This window comes from Conger conger, chromosome 2, assembly GCF_963514075.1.
Source record: "Conger conger chromosome 2, fConCon1.1, whole genome shotgun sequence".
NCBI classification, from domain to species: domain Eukaryota; kingdom Metazoa; phylum Chordata; class Actinopteri; order Anguilliformes; family Congridae; genus Conger; species Conger conger.
This window is the reverse complement of record NC_083761.1, coordinates 32131358-32153607: the sequence shown is the minus strand read 5'-3', so window position 1 is coordinate 32153607 and position 22250 is coordinate 32131358. Positions and strand designations below refer to the sequence as shown.

Genomic DNA, 22250 nt, shown 5'->3' with positions numbered 1-22250 from the left:
ATACTAGGTTTTGGTTGGTCATAACATAAACACATTTAGCTGCATCAAAATAGCTGTACACTGAGAATTATCATGACCACACCTCATTTAAAGACCAACCCACCAAACAGTGAAGATGCTGGGGGGAAAAGGGACACTGCATCTTTCTAGAACTAGACATGGCACTTACGTTTGGCATAACCATTGATAGGGTGTAATAAACATAATACTGAAAATGTCTAATTAGTAAAACCTTTAAAAAAACCTGAAAACTAGTTTGCATCAAATTTTAACAATTCATTTTCAGAATTTTCAGCATGTGTAGCTGTATCGTCAAATAAATTTGTCCTTTTCAAGTCTAAATGTGCTAAAAGGTGCTAAATCGACCAATATTCAAATGCAAGTGGCTTTTAAAGGGAATGGTGCTAGAACACATTCTACGCATGGCCTCAGTCAGACCTTTAGCCTTGCTCTCTAAAACCCTAAATCTAAGTCCTCTGACTTCAGACTCCTCAGTGTCCATATACGGTTTATCTTGTACCATATACTTCTCCTCTTACGGGAGCTTTTACTCCTACCCCATTGGCGTGTGCGAGGGGTTAACAATGCATTCTTGCCTAACCCATCTTCTGTCAATCTCTCATCAGGCGGGCCTAGGGCCGGGTCCTCGACAATGGGACACTCTGTTTTTTTTTAAATTATGTTATGCCCTAGACATGTCTATTAATTCAGCCACTAAGTATGAGCCTTACTTAATAATTGCTGAAATAATCGCTCAAAAAATATATACTTGCAAAATTGGATTTGGAAAAACCATTAATGTACTTTAGACCATGCATTGAGTTCATTATCATTTGAGATAAAGGACTCTATTTTAAAATAAATTCATTATTTATTCTAGCCTGCTATGAGTTATGATGCATGACCTATAGTCATGTTGGCCTGTTTTGAAATCAGTCAATGGAATGTACAGGCAGCACACCCAGTGAAAAATCAAGCCATTTGTACATTCAAGCTCTCCATGGCCTGGAAAGGAATACTGACTGTAGTGGAGTGGTGAATAAATAATGTAGCATCACCCAGGAAAATATGAGTTTCAGTTGGCAGAATATAGGTTACCTCATCGCTGACTTTGTCTCTGTTTCTCTCTCTTAGAGAATCCGTGCATCAGGTTTGTTACTGTTGGAGACCATCCTGTTTGGCTCAGTGCTTCTGTACTTCCCTGTGAGTCTAATAATCAATTTAATATAATGCTACTTTACTCCCTGTGTGATTACAATACTATTTTAGATTAACTACATATCAAAACATGCAATGAGCAATTTGTGTGTGTGTGAGGGAGGTAGGGATGGGGATGGTGCAATTTGTTATTACAGAATATGAATTTCAGGGTAAAAATACATTTTATATGTGATGTCTTCAGTATTGTAAGTACAGTAATACAGTAATAACCTGTTACAAATGGGTATCCCTCATCAAGTAGCAAGTTCATGAATAAGGGTGATATTGCTGGTCAGTATGGTGTGATCGCCATGGGTAGGGCCCTATGAAATCCATTTTATTTTTTCCTGTTTTTGGATTTGAATAAAAAAAAAATGTTATTTCATATGGATTTAACAAAAAAATATTTTTACTTTAATTAGTTGCAGTTTTTTATTTGTTACTTTTTAAATTTTATTTGTTCAATTCAGTTCAGTTCAGTGCAGTTCAAATGCCAGTGCAGTGCAGTTCAGTGCAGTTCCTATGCATGAACTCCAAGACTGCTTGAGAGAAAGTGGAGTAATTGCAAGCATCCATGAAGATGACATTTGTAAGGAAGTATTGATCTTCAACACCTGAAATACATGTAAAAATGTGTCATTATTCTGGCAGACAGCTCAAACAACTTTATTATTAATTATTAAAATTAATAATTCATTAACTTTGAACACTATTAGGATAATAATAATAATAATAATAATAATAATAATAATAATAATAATATTACCACTAATAATAATTAGTATTATGAATCATGTGATACTATATCCTACATGTGATACTATCTGGGATCAAACTCCCAGAAATATGCAATAGAATCATCTGAAAATATGCAGTGGTACTGGTGGACCCTGCTAAAATGGCCAGCCATTTAACGTACAGAGCTGAATTTAGTTGGCTAATAATGGCAGCTACGTAACTTCACCAAATGCTAGCCAGCCACTTGCTTAATGGATAGCTGCCAAGGCAACCCAACACATGTCGTCTTGTACTCCTTCTTCTTATATTGGCCACATGATTCAGATACAGTACACAAAGAAACTAAAGCGAAGTAACAGCCTCCACCAACCAGTCAAGTTGCAGTTTACATCCCTGTCTGTCCAGCAATAACTAACTTCTAAACTTTATGAATCCACAACAAGTAGAGCTTAATGTATTTTTATTATTTTTATACATTTCATTAAAGAATTATGTGCTGTTTCTTTGTCATTGGTGTTAACTATTCTGTAAACAACACTAAATGTTGAATAAAAAAATAAAAATCACCAAACAACAAACAAAATAACCCAAGATCGTTTTCTCAGCTGCAGTGGTAAGCAAAACATTATATCACAGTGAAGTTCACCTTTGACCTTTTGGATACAAAATTGCATTACTTCATCATTTTAGCCTATTAGACATTTCTGTGAAATGGACAGATGGATGGACAACCCGAAAATATAATGCCTCCAGCCAAAAGGCAAAAATACTTTTTAGAACAACAAGCCTGACAAAAAATGGCCCGCCTTAACTAACAGCGGAATGTGCTGGTTGAAAATAGAGAGTCTCCATCTGGTGATGGGTTGTTTGGTGTTTAAATGAAATGATACAGGGGCATGATCACTAATTATGATGCGATGGATTTTGGAATTTGAAATATCGGTTATAATTGAGTTGCTGGTGAGAAAAAAGTAAATACGAGAGAATGATTGATGGGGTGGAGAAAAGTGTGAATATTCTCTGATTAATGGATTTTTCAGTCGCCAAATGTCACCAAGACCAAGATCACTCATGTATTGTTTTAGCATTTCTGTGGAGTGCCAGTTTCTAGGCTTAATGGTGGTGGATGATCTATCTAGAGAGGGATTAATAACTGTATTTAAGTCACCTCCAATTATGATCGTATGATCGGATAAGCTGGATAGTGAATCAAAGAATGAATGGAAGAAAGCAGGGTCATCATTATTGGGTCCGTATATGTTTGCAATAGTTATGTTGTTGTTGTTAATGGACGTGTTGATGATAACGTATCGCCCTTCAGGATTAGAGATGGTAGTGTTATGGATTAATGGAACGGTTTTGTTTATTAAAATTGACACACCTCTTTTCTTAGAATTGTAAGTTGATGGGTTGTGGTGCCCCGTGGGGAGAGAGAGGCAGAGAGAGCAAGAGTAGTTCATCAAAAATAATATTTTAATTGTTTCTGGCATGCCTTCAGGGCACTTTCACAAAGTCCCAACAAAAACTTCTCACTAAAACGGAAAAAAAAGTAACCGGCCAAAAAATTAGGTACACCGGTCCGTCGGTGACTGTGGGTGGTCCGTTCCGCCCACACCTTTTCCCGAGCCTCCGAAGCCCCGCGGCTCCACCGTGTTGTCGTTGTTCGTGTTCGTGGCTGTTTCTCTAAGCACTGGGCTGCGGCTGCGGCTGCGGCTGCGTCTCCCTCCGTACTCAGCCCCGCTCTGTGGTTGCGCCCCGTCGTTTGTAAGGCCTCTCTCTCTCTCTCGGAGTCGGTACGGCTGCGCCTGTCCAATAAGAAAGGTTAATGGTTCCTTCCTCACATTCCTCACGCGTCTTTCCCCGTGTTGCTGGCCATGGTGCTGATTCTCCTCGCCGGCTCTCTCCCCGGTGCGGCTCTGTTAAATACGAACTGGGAAAATACACGTGGTTAATGACATTTCCTAGCGCTTGGCGCCGGCGCACGGGCCATTCCACTCCAGTGGTGTACCGATTCCTGATCGGGCCACCACAATATATTTTCATGTTTGCAAAGAGTAGCTGTAGCACACACAGTCATATAATGGTAAAAAAAATCATCATTTGTAGGCTACACATTATTTTCAAACTAAGTTCTCATATCTTGTCTCTGCCATCTCTTTAAATTTCCTTATAATATATCAATGTATGCTAATTATACATTTCGTGCACATGCTTTTTGTTTGCCCTGCGATGGACTGGCGACCTGTCCAGGGTGTATTCCTGCCTTTCGCCCAATGTATGCTGGGATAGGCTCCAGCCCCCCTGCGACCCTGTTCAGGATAAGCGGGTTCAGATAATGGATGGATGGATGGATGCTTTTTGTTTACTATTGATTGGCATTTATCAACATACACACGTAGATACCAAAAAAAGCTGTGTCTACTCCTGTTTCTTAAATCCGGCGTGAATTTTTAGTTTGTTTCCAATCACACATACATTCGCATACAGATTTCCGAAAGTATTGATAAATGAGTCCCAATGAACAAGAAGTTATATGTGACTTGAATGAATGGGTTGTACTGAATTGAATGTATTGAGACTCATTTGAACAAAACATACGGATTGTATTAAATGTACTGAAAGATGAACCAGATGTACTGAATGTACTTAAAGGCTCAACTGTAGTGATAGATTCAATAGTACGAAAACTCAAAAGACAGGCCCATTCGAGACAGACAGAAACGGAAATGGTAGCCTACATTCGGCGAAGTGTTTATGTTTTTGAGAAATATGTGATGGGGTGTTTATGTGATGTTAATGACAATGCTGGCGATAATTTGAACTTTTAATGAAATAGTAAACATGCAATAAACGTAATGCTTTGTTTTCAGAATTCCTGTACCAACTTTGCATGTGTTGTATGGGCTTATTTTGACCCTCTGTAACTGTATAAAATGGCAGAAAATATACAAACATTTAATTTCTTTGTGGATGATTCTGATGGCACTTTCTCATATAGGTGGCAAGTGTTCACTTCCTGTAATTTAGACTCAAAAATCAGTGTTTCTCACTGATTTTTTATATTCATGGATAAAAGGCTAGTCATTTGGGACAATAAGAATGCGACACAAAAAGTGTACATTTTTCTTTTGCAATAATTTTAGTTTATTTTCGTTTAGGGTCAATTTGCCTTCTGTATCGATTTGTATTGAACTATGGGTGCAAAAACAAATGGCCTACTCTACTCTGAATGAGCTCGGAACTCTGCAGCTCAAAACTTTAAAGTTTGATTCATTTCATGAGTCATATTTAGAACCATTCTTTCAACAAACCGGTGTCAACCAGTGGCAGATGTGTTCCCCTACTGAGTCCGGTTCTGCTTAAGGTTTCTTCGTGTTAGTCAGGACTTTTTTCCTTGCCAGTGTTGCCCTCGGCGTACTCTTGGGGACCGGTTTCTTGGTAAAGCTGCTTTGTGACAAAGGCCCTTTGTTAAAAGCACTATACAAATAAAAGTTGATTGGTTGATTGAACTTCCCAACACTGTAGTTTGGACGGTTGGATAAACAGTCAGCTTGGATGTTCAGTCAGGGTGTGTAGTGCTCGCTCATAGCAATCCCAGGGTGTAATGCTTTGAATCTCCAAACAACAATGCTCTGGTCACTATGAATTTCCAAACAACCAGAGTGTGGACGGCCTACTCGGAGTGCGCTGTGGTGCTCTGAGAGCGAATGGAGAACACACAAAAAATACACATTTAGCCAATAACAAAAAAAAATTGTTAACATTTAGGTCGCTCAGTCATGACCACTAGTTTTGTACTGGCAGTACAACAGGTGGACCAGTTTGTGTGTGAATCAAGCCCATAAGTTTACAGTCATGTGATGATCAAGTGCATCCCAAAGGACAAAACTGGCAAGTACACAATTCATTCACCAGCTCATTGTACTTGGGAGGACCAATGCCTGCTTTGCGACACTTGTCCATTCCCAGTAATCATTGTTTTGGAAAGCGAGCTGACTGCAAAAAATAATTAGAATTTTAAATATTCAATCAAATGTAATGGAATGTAAGCTAACTAGCTAAAAATACGATGCAGCAACTAATTAACGAATAAAACTACATATGCTAGCTAACCTCACTGACTGAAGATGACTAACATTAGCCGTGAATATCACATTTTCTCTCATTTTACCCTTCATATATGTACTGTTACAACATAGATGTCACATGTCAGTCGCTGCTTGTCTAAACTATACTGGATGCATTTTATTGTTACAATGTCATAGAAGAGTTATGACATTATAGTACAAGTGTGTCTCAAATGAACACATTTTATGTTCTTGCATTCTAAGTAGTCGACTTGTACACAAGTACACAAGTACACAAGTGTGCAATTTGAGACACAGCCATGGATTCCCTCAGCAGATTTCCAATGCTTTTTTTCCCATTGGGATTTAGAAGTTGCTATATTGAAACAACAACAATGGTTGCATTCTGCAAAGCACATAATGTACCTTTGAAATTCACGGTTGAGATCTTGTACTTTACATCGTAGAAAATCTCTTGAGATTCCAAGTTCATATTGTATAGGTGGTAGCCAGCATATTAATTTAGACCGGGCACCATACTGATAGCCTTGCAACATTCGCTAACCTAACATTGCGTACTGCCTTGATTCAAAGATCGGAGTCTCCTATCATCTTCTGTAGGAACAAACAGAATTTTATGTTCGTGATGGATCCTCCATTCCCAACTTGTGTGGAAATGTACGCATGGAAGACGAGTATTGAGTTGTGTATTTTGTGTGGCACATACACTACTGTTCCAAAGTTTGAGGTCACCCAATTTGATTTAATTTAATTTTGTATTTTCTATGTTTTTAATCAAATAATTTATATGTGGTCAAAGCGTAGACTCCAAACTTTTATAAAAGGATATTTATATACATTTTGGTTTCGCTACAGCACTGTTTCTATATAATACCCATTTCAATGTTTGAGACAAAATAACAATATCAAATAAAAGAGTCATGTTTTGTATTTATTTGCATGCCGTGCAACTTCCTGTTGTCTGTGACCCATCAACATAATTAGAGTCTGGATATCTTATTATCAGGTTGTCCTACAAGCGATGCTAAACCTTTTTACATATTAATTGATCTTTAAGGGAATTGGGGGATGGGACTAGATTCAGCTGTACATTATGCTGATACAGTATAGAACACATTTGTTGGCTAAATGATTTTAAGTCATGGTCCAAGGTATCAAATGAGGCTCAAACCACTGTGCTGCTGTCAGATATGCAGTAGATACTACAATAATTGTTTCTCCTGAATATTTTTCGAGAGGAACTATGGGAAGTTAAGTTTAGAATGGGAGGCTGGTAAATCCACCAAAAACCGAGGAAATTGTAGCTTATCTTAACCACAGAGGGTCTAGCCAGTTTATTAGCCAGATGATTCACATATTCAGTGGTAATGGACACAGAATAAGATTTGGATATTTTTAGCAAGACTTGTATGAACAATTGAATGTGTTTGTCTGCAGAACATAAAGAAAATTACAACAAAAAATGTTTTTGAGGCCCTTTCTGATTTCGAGTGAATCTGTGAGAAAAATACATTTGTAAATATATTCACTTTGACTTCTCTCTGTCAACTCCTTCAGGTATTCATCCTGTTCTTTAAGCCCAGTAACTTCCGCTGTATCTTACTTCGTTGGGTTCGACTGCTGGGTTTTGCCATTGTGTATGGCACTGTGATACTGAAGATATACCGGTCTGTATTCTCAATTTCTCTCTACCCCTTTCACAATGGGACAAATTTTGTAATTGATTGAAAATGACAGGGGTGGCACAGTGGTCCAGTACTATTGCCTTACAGCAAGAAGGTCCCGGCTTTGAATCCCAGCTGGGGTCTTCCTGTTTGGCATTTGTATGTTCTCCTCATGTCTGCATGGGTTTATTCTGGGTACTCCGATTTCCTCCAAAAGTCCCACTGCCACTTAGGCTAATTGGAGAGTGTAAAGTGCCTGTTGCTGAGATTTATAGTGAATAGTGTGTGTACAGTGGTTTCCTGTTATATTTGGCACTTCTGCCTCCGGAGATTTGCCAGGCAGTAGCAAATTACTTGTTGTTCACATAATTATCACCAGGTAGCATATGTTAGCGCACTAATCCACAAGGTCTGACGTCCTTGCAGGTTCCGACAGTAGGGGGGCAGCAGTGCCCTTTTTCATCATGAGACGCTCCCTACACCCCAGCAAGACCACTCCGGTCTGCCAGCTCTGGTCGCCTTGTGGTTCCCTCACTACGAGCACCAGGCGGTCGAGCTGCACGTTCACACCTGTTTTCCATCCCGTTTCCTCAGTGGTGGAATGACTTGCCTACCACTGTCAGGACAGCAGAATCCCTCCCCAAATTTTGACACAGACTAAAAACACACCTTTTCTAAAACACACCTCCTGATTTCCACCCCCCCTTCCCTAACCCTAAACCTTAATAAAAAATAAAAAAAGGTTTTAAAAAAAGTGCACTTACGATGACTATTGTCTTTTTGTTTAGAACAGCTCTTCATATGTGTTTTGCTAGTTATGGATTTCATGCTTTTAACCTGTGGAAGAACCTATGCACTTGTAAGTCGCTTTGGATTAAGAACGTCTGGCAAATGACAAAAATGTTAAGAAATGGAAAATGTAATTAAATAAATTGACGCTTGCATTATCACGAACGAGCTGAACAGACTGTTTCCAGAAGTAAATACAATACCAAATTACTCACCAGATGGAAACAGACTTGGTTATGTTTTGTTTCTATTTATACAACTCATACAGTAAACATTGTAAACATGGATTTCTTTCTAAGGGGTTTAATTTTGGTCTCCTTGGACAGCCCTGGTGGAAAATAGACGGGCTTGTTGCTGAGACAACAGCGTCTTAAGAACAAACCTGCAAAAACCTAGGTTTAAGGTTAAGTTAGGAAGATAACATGAACATAGCCCAAATTGCTTAGTAGAGCGAAAGAGGGCAAGGTTCCAGCAAAATGAATGGGAGGGGATGTCATCAAAATCACAATGTGATGACATCAGTAAATTACAGCGCTAAGTGCAGCACTAAACTTCATTATTTGACCATTTCACTGTTTAAGCTGCTTTCTGTAGCCTCGAAGTTACAGTCATTGTCATATGAAGGAACACAGAGTTTTGCACCCAAAGTTTATTAATGATAAGCACAATACACTGCTTAGTATTTTTGTAGCTACAATATTCAATATTAATGAAATGTTGTTCATCATACAGTAGTGCTCTTGAAATTCCAAGTTGATATTGTATCGGCAGTAGCCAGCATATGAATTTAGTCTTCATACTGATAGCCTAGCAACATTTGCTAATGTAACATAGCCTACTGCCTTAATTCAAAGATCGGAGTCTTCTATCATCTTCTCTAGAATAGGAACAAACACCAAACTGAGTGTTTATGTAACATGGTGATATAAAACAAATAGTCTTCATCATACATTTCAGTTTGCAATTAGCTAAGTGACATGCAAGACATGCATGACATTAAGATAAAACATACTGTCATATAAGAAAGACTATTCTGCGTGTGAATTGATGTGAAACAATGTGAGCCCCCAAAGTAAAAAAATGAAATAAAATAAAATCACATGCGCTTGACCCTACTATATCTACCATACAAAAGAGGAGGGTTTAGACTCCCCAATCTCTATTGGTATTTCATGGCAGCCCAAATAAGAGCAACAATGTTCTGGTTTTCAAACAAAAGCCATATACCTTGGGTGCAGATGGAGAGCAGCAAAACATCCCATCTGCCCCTAAATATTTACCTGTATTCTGACTCTCCTAAGAAATTAAAGAAAAAAAAAACACAAAACCCCTATGTTAAAAACACAGTGGAGATCTGGTTTAAAGTACAGGGATATTTAGATTCAGATGTAAAACTCTCATGCTTTCTCCTACATGGGGCAACAGGAGTTTTATATCTGGGTCTCATGACCTAGGATTCAACATGTGGGCAGACAAAATTATTGGCAAAATCATGGATATGTATGATGATGATGAGAGACTTTTGACCTTCAAGGATCTGCGTAAAAAAATGGCATACCATTAAAACATATCAAAGACCCAAAATAAATCTATACAACTGCCTCCTCTTTCTGCTTTGGAAAATATGATGTTACATGACTCTGATGGCCAGGGTCAGATATCTCTGATATATGATACATTTATTAGGATGTCTGAAGAATTGTCAGAGAGTAAGATATTGCCCTTGTGCACCGTTTTGAGTACAGAGATTACAGTTGATAAAAAAAATAAAGTTTGTCATAAAGCTCAGGTTCAGACGATCAATGCAAGATTTAAATTATTACAGTATAAGTGGATTATGCGTACATATATTACCCCATTTCTACTCCATCGTTTTGATCCCAAGATTCCAGACCAATGTATAAAGTGTAATGTGGAAAAAGGCACATTGTTTCACTGCATATGGGAGTGCCCAAGAATCATGGACATTTGGAATGGTGTACTTGATATATTATCACAAATACTATCTGAAAAATTACCAGTATGTCCAGAGTTGTGCATCCTAAGTCTGTTCCCTGAGGGACTGAATATTAATAAGATCCAGAAGAAAATAATTACATGTTGTCTTCTCCAAGCTAAACACACAATTGCAATATTTTGGAAAAACGCAGACAAACTAGATCTCAATCAATGGTTCAGAAACCTATCTAATTGTCTTGCTTTAGAGAAATTTACTTATGCTATTAAAGGAAAACCTGATGTCTTTCTAGAAATATGGGGACATTTTCTACATTTAATGGAAAGTAATCCTTTGGGACCTGTATTAAACTAGTTCAGTGTATCTTCAGCTCTTAAGCGTTGTTAGGACGAAATGACTAAACTTATACTATGTTTTTTTATTATTTATTTTATTATTATTATTATTATTATTATTATTATTATTATTATTTTCCTGATTTGTGGGGAATGTTGTATTGTGTGTTCTGTTTTTTTATGTTCTTGTTGTTAAAACTAAAATGGGAATAAATATATTTGTTAAATAAAAAATCACACAGTTATCCGAGATGACTCAATGCTAGTTTCACTAACAAATCATAGTTCACGTTTATGAAGGCCAAATTTAATTAATATAGTTTAAAAAGAAAACTTAAATTTGGGTCAACAACTGGCTTTTTGACACATCCCTTGGTTAACCAGCATGTGGTTTGCTAACTAAGCTATCTGCAGTGTGGATAAATAACCCCTTTCTTCTTCTCTTACACAAAGTCAGGGTATGTTTTTTTTCTTGAACAAGGGACACGCATCAACTAGACACAAGCTTTCTTGCATATTGCAGTATGCACTGGGTAGATTTTTGTGTTAGAAGTGAAGAAACTTGGAGCCGCGGTGGCGCAACAGGCTAAGATGCAGCGTACTTGCGATTGCAGTTCGTTGCAGTTGCACACTGAGGACCGGGGTTCAATTCTCGGTCCTGCCAAAAGCCACGTTTAGCTGGCTCTCCTGGAGCAGCAGAATTGGCTCCAGAGGGAGGGACTGGGCAGGGCTAGCGGATCACCGCATATAACAGCACCTCAGAATTACGGTCATGAGCATGAGACAAGACAGCTTGAAGAAGGCGTGTTGTTCTGGGATCACCAGAACCCCTCGGGCCACCGAGGGACGGGGTGTAGGCAGTGTATCCCCCAGCTAACACTTAAGGTTCACTGAATGCATTCACAAAAATCTACCCAGCACTTACTGCACTATGCAGATAAGCTTGAGTAAAATTATCATTTTAAAATGCTCTCTGTATCCGCGAACAACTCCGTCTCTGTGTACAAATGCCACAAGAGAGCTGGTAGGCTACTGGTTATGAGTTACAGTTACACTGTAAATATGTGCAGGGTGGAGCTGGTCCTGACTGTGTAGGGGTCCTCGCACGGGACTCCAAATTATGTAGGGTCCTCGCACGGGCCGCCAAATAACGCAGGGATTTTACTCTCTACGAAACCGGGGCGCCAGTTAAACGTTGTGTAGCAGTATAACTGCAAAAAGTAATCAGTCTCATAAAATTACTATTATCAGAAATATCTAACCACAAATTTAGTATTTTAATTAATAATTAAAATAACCAATTTTAATGATTAAACATACCGATAACCTGAAGGTTGGAAGTTCTTCGAAAGACTGCTTTAACTCGGCTCTCATGTCTATGCGATTCCAAAACGGACACCGGGGTTTAATAAAATATATTTATTAAACAAACATACAAACACATAACAGATAAACTAACGGGAAGTTAGTAAGGAAATTTAGTTGGGTATGTGTGTGTGCGTGTGTGTGGCGCGGGCAAGCGCGCGTGTCGCTAGAGTTATGGGTGTGGTAATGAGTTAGAGTTAGCTGTGAGAAGGGACTACTTGCGTAGTTTTACTCTATATATGCGCAAAAGACGGCGAATCAATTCACGTACATATATATGTAGCTAACCAAACACATTACAATGGTTGGATGGTAAATATTGAAACACAGATTCACAAAAACAGTTAAGACTAAACTAAACACTGGCTATGCCTGAATGTTTGTTTTCTTACTGAGTCCATACGCATTGCTGGATCCAAAAGACATGCTGTCCTTGTAGAAGCGGCGATGGTGCTGTGAATGGTGTCCGGGAGAGATGCGCAGGCTGGGGTGTTCCCGTCTTAGCGCCTTAGCAGCGTTGTCGTCTGATCCGCTGGTCCTTTTCCAGGTGTAAAAGTTCGTTGCTGTTTCGTTGTTGAGCTTTATTGGGGTAAACTGATGTAGCGTTCCGCGTACAACAATTTCCACTCACTATAGGCCACGTAGTTACCGCGAGGTAACTGGGTGTGTCCGTAGGCCTGGTAGTGCGCTGTGCAGCCTTCAGCCTCTGTCCGAGCCTCGGAGCAGATGAGCTGAAGCGAATGGCCAAAAAGGGTGCGTCGAAGAGAAGAAGCAGAAGAGGCAGAAAAAGCAGAAGAGAGAAGCCAGAAGAGAGATCCCAAGAACGTGTCTTGCTCTTATACGGGACCTTTATTGCTACCGCCATTACGGGATTGGCTGAACCAAGTTAGACGTCATTCGTGGTGGACGTCGCAGAATTTTCCTGTGGGAATGTGGAAGTTGTAGTCCCTACAACTGCAATGTATAGTCTGTAATACAATGTATTCAGAACGAGTAAGTGTTAGAGTTGTAGAAACTTGGATGTTTTTAACGTTAGCTCATCAGTACAAGCATGAACTTATAGTTCAGTAAACAAATGTTTGTTAAACATACAAGTGTTAGCTGTTGATATTTTCTACTGAACCCGGACAGGGATGTAACATTAGGAGCAATATATGATAAAGTTAATTTCATGTAGGAAGGGCAAGATGGAGCTTTAGAATGTACGTGTGTGTGTGTGCACATGTGAACTCAACCAATACCACTAATCCATACAATCTTCTTTGGTCAATAAAACGATAAAAAACAAATAATTTGATTAAGCTCAATGGCACCGAAAACGTCTGCCACACCATCCATAAACAGCAAAAGAAAGTTATATACAAGATGCCAGTGCAAGGTTAAATGCTGTGGCGGAAGATATACCCTATACCCTCACATTTGCTACCTGGTGGTGCTTGTGTGAAAAGCAAACCCTAAACCATTATGGATTATGACCAATCTTGTTACAAATGACTTCTCCACCTGCAAATGCAATGTGACTACCCTACTGTCGGAACCGTGCAATTATTTTTTCCTGGTCAGAGAAACCACCAAATGAAACACGAAACCACTGTACCATGCAATAGATTGGCCAGGATGTTTTCCATTGCGTGCCCACCTGGGATAGCCACCAGCCCCCATAGTGGCCCCATTATCAACACTCCCCCCCCTCAAAAAATGCCATTTATGCAAAGTAATGTCATGACCCTGATTAGGAATAGTGAAGTTTGTCCTTCAGTGCATGACAATGTACAACTCTTATGCCTATGATTGATGAGAGGTGCTGTGTGCTATATCCTGTTAATGATAAGACAATGAGTGAGAGTACATTTATGTTTCTGTTCCTGAAGAGTGTTGAAGGTGTTTCTGTCACATACGGCCCAGAAGATACCCGACATATCCAGCATGCGGCTGTTTAGGCTGCTGGGGGTTATTGTGCTGACAGTCTGCTGGTTCTTGTCTGCGTGGACGGCTGGAGTACTACAGAATCGTGACCGCAATGTTCCCTTGCTGATTACCTCCACCACATCAGAAGGGCAGAGCTTCATCCTGTGTGATTTGGACCGTTGGGACTACATGATGGCCATAGGTGAGTGACATAATTGTATTTTATTTGTTCCTACTCCTTTCCAAATCCCCAAGAGGGTCAAAGGACACTTTAAAATCACTCATTTTGTTTTACTGTGGTAGGCTACTAGCTTCGGGATGATGATAATGTTCAGTTAATTTTTGTTACAAAGTACAGTGGTGTGAAAAAGTGTTTGCCCCCTTCCTGATTTCTTATTTTTTTGCATGTTTGTCACACTTAAATGTTTCAGATCATCAAAAAATTTTCAATATTAGTCAAAGACAACACAAGTAAACACAAAATGCAGTTTTTAAATGAAGGTTTTTATTATTAAGGGAGAAAAAAAATCCAAACCTACATGGCCCTGTGTGAAAAAGTGATTGCCCCCCCGTGAAAACATAACTTAACTGTGGTTTATCAAACCTGAGTTCAATTTCTCTAGCCACACCCAAGCCTGATTACTGCCATACCTATTCTCAATCAAGAAATCACTTAAATAGGACCTGCCTGACAAAGTGGAGTAGACCAAATGATCCTCAAAAGCTAGACATCTTGCCGAGATCTAAAGAAATTCAGGAACAAATGAGAAAGAAAGTAATTGAGATCTATCAGAGGAAGAGGTTAAAAAGCTATTTCTAAAGCTTTGGGACTCCAGCGAACCACAGTGAGAGCCATTATCCACAAATGGCGAAAACATGGAACAGTGGTGAACCTTCCCAGGAGTGGCCGGCCAACCAAAATTACCCCAAGAGCGCAGCCACGACTCATCCAAGAGGTCACAAAAGCCCCACAACAACATCCAAAGAACTGCAGGGCTCACTTGCCTCAGTTAAGATCAGTGTTCATGACTCCACCATAAGAAAGAGACTGGGCAAAAATGGCCTGCATGGCAGAGTTCCAAGGCGAAAACCACTGCTGAGCAAAAAGAACATTAAGGCTTTTCTCAATTTTGCCAGAAAACATCTTGATGTTCCCCAAGACTTTTGGGAAAATACTCTCTGGTCTGACGAGACAAAAGTTGAACTTTTTGGAAGGTGTGTGTCCCATTACATCTGGTGTAGAAGTAACACCGCATTTCAGAAAAAGAACATCATACCAACAGTAAAATATGGTGGTGGTAGTGTGATGGTCTGGGGCTGTTTTGCTGCTTCATGACCTGGAAGACTTGCTGTAATAAATGGAACCATGAATTCTGCTGTCTACCAAAAAATCCTGAAGGAGAATGTCCGGCCATCTGTTCATGACCTCAAGCTGAAACGAACTTGGGTTCTACAGCAGGACAATGATCCAAAACACACCAGCAAGTCCACCTCTGAATGGCTGAAGAATTACAACAATTCTGCAAAGATGAGTGGGCCAAAATTCCTCCACAGCGCTGTAAGAGACTCATTGCAAGTTATCGTAAATGCTTGATTGCAGTTGTTAATGGTGGCCCAACCAGTTATTAGGTTTAGGGGGCAATCACTTTTTCCACACAGGGCCATGTAGGTTTGGATTTTTTTCTTCCTTAATAAAAACCTTCATTTAAAAACTGCATTTTGTGTTTACTTGTGTTGTCTTTGACTAATATTTAAATTTGTTTGATGATCTGAAACATTTAAGTGTGACAAACATGCAAAAAAAAAAAAATAATAAAAATAAAAAAAATCAGGAAGGGGGCAAACACTTTTTCACACCACTGTAGATAAGAGTGATCTACAAACGTGGAGTAATATTCAGTTAATTTTTGTTACAAAGTAGATAACGGTGATCTACAAATGCGGAGTAATATTAAATGTGAACATTCCATTTAGGCATGCGTATATCATGGATATTGGCATGGCTGGAACACAAACTAACCAATAGACTAGCCCTATCCATTCTATAATATTACTACACTTTTTATCTTGAAAAACATTTTTACAGTTCCCCCCGCCTGTCACCCTCCCCAGACCTCTCCCTTTCAACCTCCCTCTCCTAGCGTTCTCCTCTGACAGCACCATGTTTAGAAGCTTGCAAATAATAAGTACAATAATCACAATGATAACATATTGTATGCTAATATATTCATTGAGGTCCATTTGACAAGTTTTTGTTAATTACCCAACCCCCATCAATAAGTCCACAATTTCACATGCTATTCATCATTCAAAAGCAGGCTCGCTGATATAAAATATAACTGAAAATGCCCTATGTTGTGGAATCCAAGGTGTTTTCACTGTCTTCTTTTGAAATATTCACTCTTTGGAATTTCTCCAAATAAAGTCTTCTATTTGGACATAGGCATTGGAAAAAATCTAAAACGTCAATCTTTTTTGCCATAAATATTTTTTTGTTTTTGCCGAATCGTAATAGACTCAGCATGCGTATTGAAACTGCTATGGCTTTGTTACACAGGTAAACGTTTTGTTGCATTGGCCTACACTGACTCTGACATTATGTCATTTCATGTTGTATGTGGATACAACACTAACCTAAAACACTAAACCTAACAACCTAAGCATTTGGAAGATAATGAAGAAATCAAAGACAAAGCAGGTGATAACAAGGCAAACCTGCATTGTGTTGATACATTAAAAAACATTAAATTAAATACATGTTCAACTAACTAATTATGAGCCTATTAGTTAGCCTCTGTCTTTTATTTGTTACCTCTTCTGATGTAGTTGTTTACAAGATGGTGCAATTAGCCTAATAATGAACATGGTCATTTTATTCTTCAAGCTATTTCTGCCATAATGTGGTTTAAGATAAATTATACATTGTAAGATGAAAAGAAAGAATACAAAAAACAGCATACACTGGGGTACTTCAGGACCGAGTTAGGAAACCACTCGGCTAACCTAAGAACTAACCCTGGGTTTTCTGGGCCCTATTTCATATACAGTCAAGAGGTTCGGTTTCATAAAGGAATTTCAAAATTTAGGTGGGCTTGTTGCTGGGACAGCAGTGTCCTAAGCACAAACCTGCAAAACACCAGGTTTAAGGTTAAAGTTATGAGGATAACATGTACGTAGCCTATATAAAGCACCCGATGAAATCACACTCAGACAGCAGAAATTACCTCAGCTATTGTAAGCAAATCTCTTGTTGACGAACGAGCCATCTGTGTAAGAAGGGAATGTCTTTTTTTTCAGAATGACAAGATAATGTTATCTTTATGGGTGCCTCTGATCATTTACCTCCAGCGATTAATAGAAGTGCACCTTGCAAAGTGGAGGGAACCCTGCAGATACTGTATTGCACTTGGACAGGCACATTTTTAAGTGCTCTCGGCTATGCTGAAAATATTAATTCATTCATTATCCTAACCCGCTTATCCTGAACAGGGTCGCAGGGGGCTGGAGCCTATCCCAGCATACATTGGGCGAAAGGCAAGAATACACCCTGGACAGGTTGCCAGTCCATCACAGGGCATACACACCATTCACTCGCACACTCATACCCATGGGCAAAATCGGTCTAATGTTATTATTAATTTTATTTTTCTTGTAATACCTGCCAGTTCCTCTCTCATTTTAGCTGGTCAGGCTATGTTCATTTTGCGAGAAAAATACTACTTAATTAGCTTACATAGTTTGAAATATATTGGTTTGTACCATGCCCCTGAAGTTTAAAAATTGAATTTTTATTTTTTGTCCAAGATAGGTTGTTATATACTATTTGCACAAGAGGGCATTGAAGAAACTCGATGAAAGTTTTTGAGAAGTCGCATGTTCAATGTATTGTCCTATTTTCAACCAGTTGGGAATGTTCTCCTCGTAGTGTGTCACATGAGGATAACCACTCCCCTATCCGTGAAACGTGACCCATAGTTAGTGCCCCTGGCCTACAGGCAAGACAATGGAAATATTTAACTAACGTTAGGTTCAAATTAAATTAGAGTGCCTTTTTAAGGACTATTGGATTATTTCTGGTCATATTAATTTTGTTGGCTTGCTAGCTGGTTTGCTTTCATAAGATGATGTTATCGATAATGTTAGCTAGCTAGTTTGCTTTCATAAGGACATTATATTTATTATATTTGTGCTCTTATCTTAACTTGGCAAGCTAGCTAGCAATAATTATTATTGGATAAGTCAGTGTCCTTACCTTAGCTATCGATAGTTGATGTACTAAATTAGCTAGCTTGTGAAAATTCAGTTCAGATGAGCGTGTATCATGGATGTAGCTATGGTAACAATGGCCCTATTTATCAATATTTTCGGGAATCTGTGTGCAAATGTATGTGTGATCGGAAACGTACTAAGAACTTTCGACAGATTCATGAAAGAGCGGTAGACACATCTTTTTTTCGTATCCATGTGTGTATGTTGATAAATACCAAGTAATCGTAAATCAAAGGCACATGCACAACATTTGTGATTAGCATAAATTGACACCCCTAATACACCATATATTTCGTGTTGAGTTTCGTCTTTTTAAAGAGATAGTCAAAACAGAAAAAAACTTCTCTGAACCGGAGATAGAAGTTCTGTTAAAGCAAGTCAACAAGCCAAAAACATGCATCAATTAGCCATAACATTAAAACCACCTGCTTAAACCAGTTTTTTCACAATTAAAAATGCTTTAAACTGCATAAACATGTCAATGATAGTGCAATAGTGCTTTTTTTAAAATATAAATGTCTTGGTACATACTGGTGTTCATGATCTATCACGGATATACATTTTTTTATATTTAAAAAATATTTCAAAAAGATTAGAAGACAACGTGAAAAAAGTTTTTTTGAGATTTTTGCAAATTTATTAAAAAATAAAAAACTAAGACATCACATGTACATAAATATTCACAGCCTTTGCCATGAAGCTCAAAATTGAGCTCAGGTGCATTCTGTTTCCACTGATCAACCTTGAGATGTTTCTACAGCTTAATTGGAGTCCACCTGTGGTAAATTCAGTTGATTGGACATGATTTGGAAAGGCGCACACCTGTCTATATAAGGTCCCACAGTTGACAGTGCATGTCGGAGCACAAACCAAGCATGAAGTCAAAGGAATTGTCTGTAGACCTCTGAGACAGGATTGTCTCGAGGCACAAATCTGGGGAAGGGTACAGAAAAATTTCTGCTGCTTTGAAGGTCCCAATGAGCACAGTGGCCTCCATCATCCATAAATGGAAGAAGTTTGGAACCACCAGGACTCTTCCTAGAGCTGGTCGCCCGTCTAAACTGAGCAATCGGGGGAGAAAGGCCTTAGTCAGGGAGGTGACCAAGAACCCGATGGTCACTCTGTCAGAGCTCCAGCGTTCCTCTGTGGAGAGAGGAGAACCTTCCAGAAGGACAACCATCTCTGCAGCAATCCACCAATCAGGCCTGTATGGTAGAGTGGCCAGACGGAAGCCACTCCTTAGTAAAAGGCACATGGCAGCCCGCCTGGAGTTTGCCAAAAGGCACCTGAAGGACTCTCAGACCATGAAAAACTAAATTCTCTGGTCTGATGAGACAAAGATTGAACTCTTTGGCGTGAATGCCAGGCGTCATGTTTGGAGGAAACCAGGCACCGCTCATCACCTGGCCAATACCATCCCTACAGTGAAGCATGGTGGTGGCAGCATCATGCTGTGGGGATGTTTTTCAGCGGCAGGAACTGGGAGTCAGGATTGAGGGAAAGATGAATGCAGCAATGTACAGAGACATCCTGGATGAAAACCTGCTCCAGAGCGCTCTTGACCTCAGACTGGGGTGACGGTTCATCTTTCAGCAGGACAACGACCCTAAGCACACAGCCAAGATATCAAAGGAGTGGCTTCAGGACAACTCTGTGAATGTCCTTGAGTGGCCCAGCCAGAGCCCAGACTTGAATCCGATTGAACATCTCTGGAGAGATCTGAAAATGGCTGTGCACCGACGCTCCCCATCCAACCTGATGGAGCTTGAGAGGTGCTGCAAAGGGGAATGGGTGAAACTGGCCAAAGATAGGTGTGCCAAGCTTGTGGCATCATATTCAAAAAGACTTGAGGCTGTAATTGCTGCCAAAGGTACATCAACAAAGTATTGAGCAAAGGCTGTGAATACTTATGTACATGTGATTTCTTAGTTTTTTATTTCAAATAAATTTGCAAAAATCTCAAAACTTATTTCATGTTGTCATTATGGGGTGTTGTGTGTAGAATTTTGAGGAAAAAAATGAATTTATTCCATTTTGGAATAAGGCTGTAACATAACAAAATGTGGGAAAAGTGAAGCGCTGTGAATACTTTCCGGATGCACTGTAAGTATGCATATTGTATAATGCAATATTAAGTGTTACAGTTTACAGCATTTTTAATCATGAAAAACTGGTTTAAACGGGTTGTTGGCTGATTTGTGTATTTTATTTCGATAGTGTAAGCAGTGAATTGTCAGAGCTGTCGAAGACTAAAGCCTGCCTATATAGCCTAGCTGTTGTAAACTCTCAAGTAACACGCACTATGCAACAGGTAAAAAGAAAATGGTTTCACACTTGGCACTTTTCTTCCCACAGTCAGGGTTGGGAGGTAGTGACCGGTTGTGGCCACCAGGGGGCAGAGCTTCATTATTTTCAACTGGCCCTCATTAGTGCCAGGGGAGCCTACCTCCTGAGGGTATTTAAAGCCCTCGCTGGCATTCTGTCGCCCTTGCACCAAGCTGGTAAGCACGCGGTAGACTCTGTGATTTTGAGTCAGGTATCGTGCTGGTTCAGGTTTCTTTCTCCCTTAAAAGAAAAGGTAAGGAAGGCGATCAGGTTGTTAGTGCTGTGTGCACTTCTGACGCCTTCCTAAAGGTTCTTTTTATTTCTAGCTTGGTTTGTGGTTTTCCTGAGCTGTGTTCTCAAGGTTCTTTGCTTTTGCATGCCTAGTGTTTTTTACTAGGTTGTACTTTTATTTTGGCCCCCGGTCTGGGGTTTCAGTGCTCATGACCTAAGCACTTATTTTGGTTGGGTTGTTCGCCCTGTTTTTCAAGGGTTGCTTTCATTTTCTTATAGCCGTTTTCGGCTTGACCTCTAATTTGGTCGGAATTTGTCTCCGGGTTGTTTTCTGTTCCTCTTCCGGGAGAAGTCTCCCCCTATATTGTTTTCTCCCTGTTCCCTTATCTCCCGGGATTTTGTGGCGAACACGTTAGCGTGTCCGCTTAGAAGGTATCATCCTTAGTCGCTCCTGGTTCTCCGCCAGTTCCTGTCACTACATGATGTCTGCAAGGCAACCGTTTCAGCTCCGCTAACCATAGATTATGTGTACATATTATTACTTAGCTAGCAACTTTTCTTTAATTTATTTTTATGAAATGTATCTGTATTTATGTTAATGAGCTTGCTGATTAGTTTACCATTTCGACAAGCTGCTGGAGGAATGCATTGGCAAATCATAGGAGACGTTGTTATATGAAATTGTACCAGAGGGTGACAGTAATAGCCTATGGCTACGTTTTCCCTGTCCTTGCAGAGAGCCAGAAGCAGGTGTCACAAGTCTCAAACAAAATTATTATGCGGCCATGCTTCAAATCTTCTAATAAAGCTGTAAATGTAATGTAAAGCCATAGCAACGAAGCTGAATGCTGCGTTCACGTCATATTAGAATGAACAAATTTGCCTGTCAAACTGAGTTCATGACATTCAGAAGCGTCCTTAGGCAAACCATAATTGACATGTTTCGATGTTGTATGTGCAGTTCACACTATTGAATGCTACATATTTGCCAGGGTAAAGCAACAATACTTTTACTCACCTAAAAAAATGGGTAGTCTGATACCAAAGCTGTTATGTTCTAAGTATTTTAACACATCTATCTATAAATACCAGGAAATAAAGGCTGAAATTGTAAACGCTTAGTGTATACGCTTCTATCTGCGTTTTTCAGCAGATACTCTGAGATATTGAGTATCAAAGTCGTTGCATTCCAGCTGGGAAAACTCTTAAGTAGTGCATTTAATCTTTATAGTTCAACAAGGTCAGCAACCCAAATGTACTTGGAGTATAAAATATCAAAATCCTCATGCAATGGGAATTTTTTATGGTCAAAAAGTAGAAGATAAAACCTTTTTTGTAAGGTCACTTTGTGTCTTGAAGAAGATCCAGAAATAATTAAATC

The 22250-nt window shown here is 39.3% G+C and overlaps 1 protein-coding gene across 1 annotated transcript in view; it reads left to right on the top strand.

The window, feature by feature from the left end:
• Positions 1-22250, top strand: part of gpr179 (G protein-coupled receptor 179) — a 339778-nt gene that overhangs the window by 297468 nt on the left and 20060 nt on the right. Inside the window, exons 6-8 of the mRNA XM_061230418.1 lie at positions 1135-1203; positions 7584-7693; positions 14008-14246. Coding sequence (XP_061086402.1) covers positions 1135-1203; positions 7584-7693; positions 14008-14246 — 418 coding nt within the window. The remainder of the gene's footprint in view (positions 1-1134; positions 1204-7583; positions 7694-14007; positions 14247-22250) is intronic.